The 12719-nt window shown below is 42.6% G+C and overlaps 1 protein-coding gene across 1 annotated transcript; it reads right to left on the bottom strand.

The window, feature by feature from the left end:
* LOC310636676 (glycoprotein-N-acetylgalactosamine 3-beta-galactosyltransferase 1-B-like) lies at nt 1–12483 on the bottom strand (the record flags this gene model as incomplete). The annotated part of the gene is made up of 3 exons (XM_083356700.1): nt 1–564; nt 9648–10312; nt 12279–12483. The coding sequence occupies 3 exons, from the start codon at nt 12481–12483 to the stop codon at nt 346–348; spliced, it is 1089 nt and encodes a 362-aa protein (XP_083212826.1). The 3' UTR covers nt 1–345.
* Nucleotides 12484–12719: the final 236 nt, after the last annotated feature.

Genomic DNA, 12719 nt, shown 5'->3' with positions numbered 1-12719 from the left:
AAACTTCTGATGTTGCATTCATGTGACTCGGTAGACTTAAAGAAGGCATGGAGAAAATCAGCATCATACTTGGCCAAATTCTGCCTTCTTCTCATGCCCTTTGAGGAACAACAACAACAACAACAACTTCTCTAATAACATCCTTTCGCTTGGCTAGTGGGCATTTACAGAGGTTTGGGGATGAGCAAATTATCTGAGCTCAGGGCATATTCATTTCAGTTCTTTCCAGGAAAAAGGCACTTACTTTGAAACACATTAAAAACCATACAGGCCTGCAGGATTGAGGCACTGACAAGCCTCGCTATCTACAGCTGGATGAGTTTGCTCTGAACGTGCATTCAGTCCTTACATCTTGCCCTGCTCAGTGGTGTTGCCGCTTCTCTTAGGGTCTTCTCCCAAGGGTGGGTGGGGCTGAAGGTGAGCAGCATTCTCAGGCAAAGGTGGCTGGTAACGGTAGCGGTAACCATAGGCATGCAGATGGTAGGTGAGGTATTCCAGGGTGTACATCAACTCTGAGTTCACATAGTGGAAAGAGACAGCCAGGTCAGAGCAGCACTGAGGTCCCTGAGGAACAGAGGAAAACTGGGGTTAATTGCTGAGGCTAGACTGCAGAGCTACATATTGTCATGTAAGCTGAGGAATATGGGAACATTCAGACGTAACTGAATTGCTACTCATAGCAGCCCTTGCGAGCCTGCCTATGATCAGGTGTGCTGGCAATGTCTTTTTGGTGCTATTTAAATTGCCAACTTCTAAATATTTGTGGTTTATTTAACAGAAAGCAGATGGAGTAATCCAAACAGCAGACGGGGGAACACAAATATTAATTGTTAAGGAATTTGTCGTGCAGAGGTCTCCTTGTGCTACCAAAGAGTTGCACAGACAAGGAAGGGTACTGAGAGCAGCAAGAGTCACACACAGAAGTACACTGAGTTCTAAAAACAAAAAGTAGTTTACTTTTGAGGTGGTGTAAGAACAAAAATGCACAGTCAAAAAATAAACAGTCCAGGTCATAAACAATAGCAACAGTCCAAGCTACAAAGTCTTCTTACCGGTCCAGAGGTCAATACACAGTTCAGGTTACAACAGTAGTAAACCAACAGCAGAGCAAAAACAGTAACAGTAGAGATCAGTGAAATCAGAGAGAGAGAGAAGCTACGTTCCTAGCTTCCTCTTATGACCATGAGAACACTTACACACCCATTGGCCAATTAACTTCTTAAAGTCATAACAACATCATGGTTAATATATTTTCAACCCAACATTGTAGGCTAATACCATATGCCTAACATTCTCCCCTTTGGGTAGAATAATATATAACTCTTACAATCTTATGCACATCCTTTCACAATTAGCATTGTGTTTCACAGCACTTTGTACCTTCGTAAAATGGTCTGCAATATTTATATCAGATGAACAATACTCTAGCTGTATTAATTTATCTTTGACACATTGTCTGACATTTAAATAACGAAGATCAGTATATTTAGATCTTGTTCTTACTGCAGCATTATTAGCCATCTTTATTGCAGCTTGATTGTCCTCATATACAATGAATGGATCATTTACATTTAAACCCATATCTAACAATAATTGTTTGTACACTAGCAGTTCTGTACATAACACTGATAAACATGAAAATTCAGCCTCCATTGTAGATAAGCTTATGTGTTTTTGTCTAATGGACTTCCATCCAATTAAAGAATCACCCAACATTACAGCCAACCCTGAGGTAGATTTACGAGTGCTTGAATCAGAGGCAAAACTCGCATCTGCATATGCTGTGAGGATTAACTCACGATTTGGCTCTAAATATAACGAGTAGTGAATAGTCTGCTTCAAATACCTTAATACTCGTTTAGCTGATTGCCAGTGTCTAACAGTTGGATTATTGTTGTACCTAGCCAATTGATTTACACAGTAAGAAATATCAGGTCTAGTCCAATTACTCAAATACATAAGACTTCCTATCAAAGATTGGTACATAGTCTTATCAAATACAGGACTCTCAACATTAGTGTCCTTCAAATCCATAGCCATTGGAGTTTTAGCTGGTTTACACATTTCCATATTGTATCTCTTTAATAACTGAGATATTTTACTGGCTTGTGAAATCTTAAAACCCCTATTCGTTTTCACAATATCTAACCCCAAATAGTGGCTTATTTTCCCAAGATTTCTAATTGTGAATTTATTTTGCAATCTTGAAATGATAGTTTGTGCTTCTAACTCAGTTTTTGTTATTATTGCAATATCATCTGTGAATAATAAAAGAAAAGATAATGCTCCATTGTGTTCTCTTCTAAACAAACAAGGATCAGCATTACTGGCTACAAAACCTATTGCACTTAACTCATTAACTATACATTTGTTCCACTCATAGCCTGATTGTTTCAATCCATAGAGGCTTTTCTTTAATTCCCAAAAATCATGGTCTCTATCATTGGTCAATCCTGGTGGTATTCTTAAATAAATAGTATGTTGCAATGGAGCATGTAAATATGCAGTTTCAACATCTACATGGTTAACCATATATTGGTTTTTAGCTGCCCATACTAAAGCTGCTCTTAAAGTAGTTGCCCTCAGACTGGGTGCAAACACCTCGTCATAATCCTCAGTAGTTTGGGCAAAACCTTGTGCAACCAAACGTGCCTTATGGGTTATAGTTCCATCTACACCATTCTTTATCTTATATATCCATTTGCAACCTATAGCTTGCTCACCAGGTGGCAGTTTTGCTTTCACATAAACCTTAAGATCCTGCAAAGACTTCAACTCCCTGTTCATTGCAGCTTTCCATGATGCTTGTTCCTTTTCAGGATACATCCTGATCTCATCATAGTTAGAAGGTACTGAACTAACTTGACATATTATACTAGCTTCATAGCGATCAGGTGGACGTCTGATGCATGTTGAACGCCAAGGAATTACAGGGCTTTGAATTTCAGTCTCCTTTCCTTCCTCTTTCTCTGATTCATCCTTAATCTCCCCTATCTCCTCTTCATCTTTTATATTTACAGGAGATGTATTATCATTACTAGTTACATTATCATGGGAGTCCTCAAACACTAGAGGATCAGTATTAACAGTTTCTTGCTCTAACCTATCCCAACCAACATGCTCAAGGAATTTTGCACTCGCACTGTTATATACATTAGTTGTGCCCTGTTCCCAGAAACGATAGGATCTGTGGTTAGCTTCATAACCTACGAAGTATAATTGCCTAGCCCTATGTTGACCTTTACTCCTGAGTTGTGCAGGAATGTGGACCCAAGCTGGGGTGCCAAATGTGTGCAGATAATCAAGGTTTGGTCTTCTACCATGCCATATAGTATATGGTATTTTACCAGTAGAAGTATTAACAACTATATTCAGAACATGGTTTGCACATTTTGCTGCCTCCCCCCACAGTCTATCTGTTAAGCCAGAATCTCTTAACATGGTTCTAATCATGGCTTGTAACGTTTGCCCACGTCTCTCAACAAATGCATTATGTTGAGGCCTATAAGGGGCTGAACGTTTATGCTCAATGCCAGCAGATTCTAACATATCAACAAAGCGCTTATTTGTAAATTCAGTACCATTATCAGTAATTATGCACTGAACCTTTCTCTTTGTTTTTCTTTCTACAAACTTCAGACAGTTTGCAAATTGTTGGAAAGTGTCTGCCTTTGACTTAAGCAGATAACAAAAACCATAACGAGAGTAGTGGTCCAATATACTTAAAATATAACAAGATCCTCCTAAACCTGGCTTCATGGGTCCAATTAACTCAGCAAACACAACTTCCAAAGGAACAGTTGTTTTGAAGCCGTTTATCCTGCTTGCAGGAGTTGCCTTACTCTTTTCCTGATTACAGGCATTGCAGTTCAAATACTTACTACATGGCTTCAGTTTAACTCCGTCTACTAACTCAACTGTTTTACGTAGTGAGTTAAAGTTTACATGCCCTAACCGCCTATGGAATAAATGTATACACTCATCATGTGGCTTCTTGTTCTCACATATTGAGTTAGCTCTAACTGTACTAACCTGGTTACTTGTGAGAACGAATAAACCATTTTTCAAATTAGCAGTTACACAGGTTCCATTCCTCTCAATAGTGCATTGCTCCCCTCTGAATGTTACCACAAACCCAACCTTAACCAATTCCCTTACAGATAAAAGGTTGAATCTTAGCTTAGGTATATATAACATAGGTAACTGTTCATCAATGCATGGACAATAGGAATTACCTTCACCAGAGGCCTTCATCCTCCAACCGTTGGCTAGTGAAACATATTGGTTGCTGTTTTTCATATTAATAAACCTCTTTTTCACTTTAGTAATGCATTGTGAAGCCCCACTATCAACAACCCACAATTCATTATTTCTGGATGTTGGTTCACCAGAAATAGCCAAACCAATGCTCTTTTTAGCCTTCCCACTGCTATTTACATTCTGTGTTTCACCCTTTCTACAGAATTTGGCTATATGCCCTCTAGCCCCACAAGAATAACATTTCTTGACGTTGTAAGCAGTGGTAAATTGCTGCTCCTCTCGTGGCTGTGTCTCTCTCAGCTGGTCTCTGTCACGCCTTCTCCTGGACTCTTCCAGCAGTCTCCCAGTAATGTTAGTCAATGTCAGTTCCTCTCTGGTCAGGACTTCCAAAGAAGAAACATACTCATCATAACTCTCATCCAAAGAAGACAAAATGATGTAGACCTGATGCAACTCTGAAAAAATCAGCTCCTTTTCATGAAGCTCTTGAAAAGCTGCCTTCATGTAATTTAAATGGGTCAGCATATCTCCATTCTTCTGCAGACGAGCCCTAAACAGCTTACGTGTAAGGTGTATATGTGCACCCACACTGTCACGAACATAAAGCCTTCGCAAAACATCCCAACACCTAGCAGCAGACTCCTCACCACGAATATGGACAAGCTGCTGGTCATTCAGTGTTAGTCCAATAATGCAAAGAGCTTTCTCATTGCTTCGTGTAAAGTCGTCTAACTTCTTTGCATCCTCTTCATCATCTGGATCCCAAGCAGTAGTATCTGGTGGGTTATTTACAACAGTCCATAGTCCTTCCTTGCGCAAAAGCAAGCAGCATTTCGTGGACCAGGAAACATAGTTTGTCCCATCCAACCGGGTTATCCAGGAGATGCCTGACAACTGTTCTTGTGCCATTTTACACCAAATAGCTAACACAAACTCAGCTAGGAATACTGTGTGTACTTACTCTCAGTACAGGCCTGGGCCCATAACCAGTGTTAAGGAATTTGTCGTGCAGAGGTCTCCTTGTGCTACCAAAGAATTGCACAGACAAGGAAGGGTACTGAGAGCAGCAAGAGTCACACACAGAAGTACACTGAGTTCTAAAAACAAAAAGTAGTTTACTTTTGAGGTGGTGTAAGAACAAAAATGCACAGTCAAAAAATAAACAGTCCAGGTCATAAACAATAGCAACAGTCCAAGCTACAAAGTCTTCTTACCGGTCCAGAGGTCAATACACAGTTCAGGTTACAACAGTAGTAAACCAACAGCAGAGCAAAAACAGTAACAGTAGAGATCAGTGAAATCAGAGAGAGAGAGAAGCTACGTTCCTAGCTTCCTCTTATGGTCATGAGAACACTTACACACCCATTGGCCAATTAACTTCTTAAAGTCATAACAACATCATGGTTAATATATTTTCAACCCAACATTGTAGGCTAATACCATATGCCTAACATTAATTTATCAAATTTATATGTTGTTCATCTCATTATCCGATATAAGGAACACTGGCTTTAAAACAGGGTGGTATAGTGATAGAGCCAAGCTTGTGTAGCCTACATCGAGTATACCGCATAAAACCCTGTGCTTGCACGAGTTAATTGTACAAGATATGGTATTCTGAATGTTGGGGCTGCAAACAGTAACTATGAACATTTGTCTTTTAGCCACTGAAAATCCTGCTGTGAGTCCCTATTACTCACAGTTAAATTTTTAAGGTCTTCTCTTCCGAACTGTCCTCTTTGTAAAATTCAAAATCTGGGGTTGCGGAGAGATTAATTTCTGAGCACACTTGATTATGAGCTAACTAATCATCAGATAGATCTACGGAATATTCGTAGTCCTAAATATTTAGGAAGAGCAAAGGGAGTGCTGCATCTCCACTTTTCCATGGGACCATCATTAACCTACAGTATGAAAGCCTCCACCGCCAATGAAGTGTAATAAATGTGTAAGGATTACTGTGACTGTAATTTATGATTTGTGTTTTCTTATGGACAGTGACCACACAGATGTCCCAGGAATGGTACAAAACAATAATACTATCTACAATCTCTTCTAGAGTAAAAACAGGACTACATAGTTGAGGAAAATGCTTTCACGTAGCATGGAAAGCTGAATGCTTGACTGCAACATGCCAGCTGTAAGAGCTCGCCACGACACATTTTACAGATTTCTTAGTTCCTTTGTACAAGACTGAGTCCTGGGCCAGCTTTCACTATTGATCTTGTTCACTGGGAATTTTGGAAATTAAGAATTCCAATGCATTGGTCTAGGGCAGGGGTCAGCAACCTGAAACAGTGAAAGAGCCACTCGGAACCGGTTCCCTCACAAAAGGAAAAACTGGGAGCCGCAAAAAATGTGTGCGCATGCGCGTACATGCGCACATGCGCAGAACAAGGTTTGACTGAAGAGTGGAGCCAAGGCGAGATATGCACCTACCCTGCATATTTGAATTGATTGATTAAACTTTTTTAGTCCCACTTTTTTTTTTGGACTACACACAGCAGAAGACTGGGAGCCGCAGGATATGGCTGAAAGAGCCGCAACCCGCGGCTCCGGAGCCGCATGCGGCTCTTTCAGCCATATCCTGCGGCTCCCAGTCCTCTGCCATGTGCAGTCCAAAAAAAAAAAAAAGTAAGACCAAAAAAGTTCAACCAATCAATTCAAATATGCAGAATAGGTGCATATCTCGCCTTGGCTCCACTCTTCAGTCAAACCCTGTTCTGCGCATGCGCACATGCGCACACATTTTTTGTGGCTCCCAGTTTTTCCTTTTGTGAGGGAACCGGTTCCGAGTGGCTCTTTCACTGTTTCAGGTTGCTGACCCCTGGCCTAGGCACAGTGATGGCGAACCTTTTAGAGACCAAGTGCCTATACTGCAACCCAAAACTCACTTATGTATTGTCTGGTGCCGGGTGGGCGTGGCTGCGGTGGTAACGGCAGACTGGGTGGGACTAATCAATTTAATCAATTGATTGATTAAGGTTCAATCAATCAATTTCAACTTTGCGAGATCTTTTTTTACACGTGAGAAGTTGAAATTGATTGATTGATTGAAACTTTTTTTTTTTGCACACAGCGGTGGAGGCCTAAAGTGAAAAGGTTTTATAAAACCCAGCTGAAGGCCTAGGACTTGGGCGATGCCGTGTGCCCACAGAGAGGGCTCTGCGTGCCACCTGTGGCACGTGTGCCATAGGTTCGCCACCACGAGGTCTAGGGAGGTGCTCAGTCATCTAGGTCATGGTTGTCACAAAGGTGCTTTTTCACCAGCCAGCTGACTTTGTTTTTCCTTGAGGATGTTTCGCTTCTCATCCAAAGAAGCTTCTTCAATTCTGAATTAAAGAAGCTTCTTGGATGAGAAGCGAAATGTCTTCAGGGAAAAATAAAGTCCAGTTGCCTTTTGAAAAAGCACCTTTGGGACCCAAAGCATTGGGTTGTAGAAGTCACTCTTAACATCCCAAATCTCTGTTCCCTGAACCTGTACATTAGATGAACTGTTTATATGAATATGGTTGCTTCTCAAATGATCAGGAATAAGTGGAAAAACAAAATATGGTTCCGGTAACAATGGTACCGAGAAATTATAGCCAATCCATTGCAGGACTACTTTGACATTCCTGCATGAATAATTTCAGCAATGTCCTACAAGTTCTTGAAAGATCTCAGGAGAACTAGCTTTGATCTGATGAGATTTCTGCAATCTCAGGTAAGATGGCCTCCTGTTGGGAGGTCTGGCAGGCTCTTGACTCTGCTTGTTAAAAAAATGTTGCAAGAAACTATTCCATTAAGAAGAACACAGATAAGTACAAGAAATTTATGACTTCACCAGATGTTGCTGAACCACAGTGAACAGCCTTCACGAAAAGCCTTGCTAGTTTGGGCACAGTGGCCCTTGAGATATTGAAGAACCACAAGTTCCTTGCTCCAATATTATAAAAGCATTTAAAAAGGCCCTCATTCATGCACACATATATACATGCGTACATGAAGTCAAAAGTAATCTGCATTTGAAAGTTTCCTGAAAGAGCAATTACAGTTGGCTTCTTTCCATTTCAACTAACAGCAAGCATTAGCTGATCTCCAATTAATCACTTAATCCTCCAGGGTCACAGAATCCCAATTCCCCTACTAAGGTTAAACATATTTCTGGCAACTTTACCCTCAAATTCCTCACTTCAGTTTATTCTTTGGTCAGACAGGGTTATCCATCCATGTTTCACATTTGTCCACTTACATGGGTCCAATGGGATCCCTTTTCTCATCCAGTGTTTCCCCCATCCCCATCCCATGGTTGAGGGTGGCATCGAGTGATTAATCCTGCAGAGCCTGAGGCAACATAAATGCGAAACTTTAGGCTTGAAAAACAACAGCTCAATGCAAAAAAAGAGAAAGGGAGCGACAGAGCGCATTACTCTTTCTCTTATACCAGGGGTAGGCAACCTTGGCTCTTTTATGACTCGTGGACTTCAGCTTCCAGAGTTCCTGAGTCAGCTATGCTGATTCAGGAATTCTGGGAGCTGAAGTCCACAAGCCATAAAAGAGCCAAGGTTGCCTACCTGTCTTATACCTTTGTAGGGGAACAGGTTTGTAGGGTAAGACTACCTGCTGAAAATCTTTTTTCTAGGCAAATGCAAAAAGTAAATAAGCCAGGCCTTCTCTTTTATCTGGCCACCCTACATAGAGAGAAACATGTCCCATCTACAATAGACTTGCCAACAGCTGGAGAGGCAAATTTCTATCGTTGCCAAGAAAACCTTACGAATATGTTGGAAACATCTAAATGGTTGACTTAAAGGTAAGCAGGGAAGTTGCTGAAGAACCTGTGGTCTTCAAATTGTGGCTGTATATTTAACCCCACTGGTCTCAGCAGCATAGTCTACGGTTAGAAAAAATAGGAATTGTAGCAATTCCATGTCCATGGTTACTATTCTGTATTGTACAGCTACGCTCAGCAACTTACAGGTCTAGGGAGGGCAAAAGGGTCTTCAACAGCCATCCACATCCAAGAGATCCCAGATTCAGGCACCTCTGAGCAGGTCTACGACAACTTGCCACAGCCAACTCACCATGGCCAACTCTCCACAGGACAACTTGCTGCAGGACAATTCAACAAGTCAATTTTAATTATTTAAAATATTCAAAAATATTTTAATTTTTGTCGTTCACATTTCATTTTATCCCTCCTTTGGCATCCTTTCTTTCATGATGCTATTCCATCACTTCTTCACTATTAGTGTAACTCTTGTCCTGTGGCGAGTTGTCCATGCTGAATTGTCCCGTGGCGAGTTGGCCGTAGCAAATTGTCCCATTCCGACTCCGAGCAGAAGAAAGTTCTTGAGAGAAAACCCTAAAGGAAACTGCAGGAGAAAGCTTAGTGTGCCACATACCTCCACAATAGGATAATAGCAATAAGCCCAGTACCAGGAGCTTTTTGAGAACTTCCCTGTCAAGTGCTGCTCAGGCACAAAAGGGTGGAAAGTCTCCCTCTCTCTCGTATCCCGGGAGTCGCCGGCCTCCACGCCCATCTTCTCCATGCACTGGCCCAGAGCCACATCCTCAGTGGAGGACGTGTGGCTGCAGACTTTGGTGGCAAAGCCGGCAATGAAGCGATGCAGGGCCTCCTTGCTCAGGACGTAGCCCCCGCCCCCACTCATATAGCCTTGCTTGGCAAAGGGCCGGAAGCGCTTCCCAAAATAGATGGGCCTGTCGGAGGAGTAGTTGGACAGCAGCCATCGGAGGTTCTCGAGCACCACAAAGGTGTCGTCATCTGCTTTGAGGAACCAGTCAGCCTGCTCAACGTGATGTTGGTGCACGTAATGGAAAGCCCCAATGGTTTTCCAGTAGAGCTGGTCCCTGCCTTCCCTGGTACCCAGTCCTACAGCGGGAAAGTCTTTGTCTTCCACTGAACTCATGAAAACGACCACATTGCAATGACGGGCCCAAGTGGCCTTGACATGGCGGGCTTTCTTCTCCAGGTTTTGGGGTCCTGTCATCACCCAGCACAGAATCCGCACCTTGTCATACAGTTCATCTGCCACACTGCTATCCCCACCTGAGGAAGAGGGAACCAAAGAGATACCATTTTTTCAACAGTAGGTCAGCTTAGGAACCTAAGATTTATATATGCTAGGTACATGTAGCCCTCGACTTACAAAGTCCATTTCGTGACCGTTCAAAGGCACAACAGCACTGGAAAAAGTGACTTATGGCCCATTTTTTTCACAGAGCATCCCCCCCCCATGATCACGTGATCAAAGTTCAGACACTTGGAGACTGGCTCATATTTGTGACTCTTGCAGTGTCCCTGTGGTCACCTTTTGTGACCTTCAGACAAGCAAAGTCAATGGGGAAGCCAGACTCACTTACCAACCGTATCCCTAACTAAAAGGCTCTAATGATTCATTTAACAACTGTGGCAAGAAAGGTCGTAAAGGGGGGGAACTCACTTAACAAATGTCTCACTTAGCAACAAAAATGTTGGGCTCAATTGTGGTCCTAAGTCCATGGACTGCCTGTATTGATTATAAGTTTAACTTGCTCTTATGCCACTGATGTTCAATGGTTATATCAGCAGATGCTCCTAAAGCCCAGGCCACAAATCCCACTTCAGAATTCTCAGGTTCTGTGACCAAATGTCACAATGACAGTGCTGTAATGCACAATTATATCATTTACTGCAGATATCTCATTCATGGGCTGCAAGGTGAAATAACTGACCGAGAAATACACTGTACATCTCAGTTTCAGAATATAACTCATTCCATGATGTTCCCTGATGTGAATTATTAGCATAATCCGGATTATCAGCCAGCACAATCTGCTTGACTGCAACCACTTTTGACTGGACCATATGGAGCATTTAAAGTTGGACAAAAGATTAAACTGGGGACCCATACTCCATATTTAGTTTGATTAAGTGTGACAGGGCAAAAAAGCTTCCCAACTAACAAATGTGAAGTGAAACTGTCCTGCAATGAATGTACAAGACAGCACACTGCAATACGTCAAGCCTACAAAAACATATTGGATCTTTTGCAAGTATTTATTTAGGCAAAAGCTTAACAGCAATCTAGGGGGGAAATGTACATATCTATACCTATACCTTCCTAATTCACTTTCCTTTCCCAACCTGATCTCCTCCTCATATATGGAATGCAACCTCTATTTCCTAGCCCTTATGATTGCTATAGCAGGGCTTTTCAACCAGTGGTACGGGTACCACCTGTGGTACATTGGTACCTGGCAGGTGGTATGCAACCATTCTAGAAAAGTGGTAGCAGGGGAGGGGAATGAGCTGAACCAGTGGCAGTACCACACAAGCCTGAGCGAAAGATGGCTGGAGCTGCAGGGCTGCCAGGGCTCAGCAGAAGTGCCAGGATCAGCACTTCTTCGGGGATGTCAGGCCTTAGCAAAAGCACCAGGATCAGCGCCAGGCTCTAGCTAGAGCTCAGCGCTGATTCTGGCTCTTCTGCTGAGCCCAGAAGAGCAGATCAGCTGGAATGTTGCATCATCTCCAGGGTTTTGTGATTTCCATTCAGATGCGTGGCAACAACTGATTCATATTTATGATGGTCACAGTCTCTCAAGGTCATGTAAAGTGACCAAAACCTGCTGCAACCACCCAGCAGACGGGGGGAATAAAAACCAAACACCCCCCACCCCCGCTGCCAATCCTCAACAGAAATGCTCTGACAGGAGGAAGAATACTGCTGGCTGGGCAGGCAGGTGTCTTGCTCGGGTGTGGCTTGGGGGCACTTTTTTCAGCGCCATTATAACTTCGAACAGTCACTAAGCAAACTGTTGTAAGTCGAGGACTACCTATACATCACTTTTTTCCTGGTCATCAAGTTTTGGACATCTTGCTAGGCGACTGGTGGTACTCGGATGTTGCCATATCCTAAAAGTGGTACAATGGGTGAAAAGGTTGAAAAGCCCTGTGCTATAGCAGTCCTGAGGACACCAGGATTGGGGTGGGTGGGTGGGAGGATTCTGTTGTACCTGTGCTCTTCTGTTGTTACCTGTTTGGTGTAAGTATGCAAAACTGATAAGAGCTGATTTAGCAGTCATGCTTTCTAGATCCTTGGAGGCATGCCACATCTGGTTGCCAAGACGCAGGGATCCTTCCCATGTCAGGTTTTGCACAAGGAAGAAGATGCTTAAAAAGCCAGAAATGAGGCCTAGGAGGAAAGCCAAAAAGGAAGTCTTGGAGCCCAGTGTACCCATGCCATCTGGCTGTCAGGGATGAACACCACAAGTGAGGATGCGTCACATAGCCTGTAGTGGGAAGAAAGCAGAATTAAGAGGAAGAAGCTTTGTCGACTGCCAATATTATTGTTACATCTCAGGGCCAGCTATGGAATCCTATATTCATTTTATTCCAATCACCTCTGGCATTACACAAATTGGGTGGAAAGTGCACACACACGTCTAATTTGGAGGCATAAGGACTGTCATACGGT

This window comes from Vipera ursinii (assembly GCF_947247035.1).
Source record: "Vipera ursinii genome assembly, chromosome: 2".
Classification (NCBI taxonomy): Eukaryota; Metazoa; Chordata; class Lepidosauria; order Squamata; family Viperidae; genus Vipera; species Vipera ursinii.
Note: the sequence above shows the minus strand (reverse complement) of the source record. Positions and strands in the feature narration are given on the sequence as shown.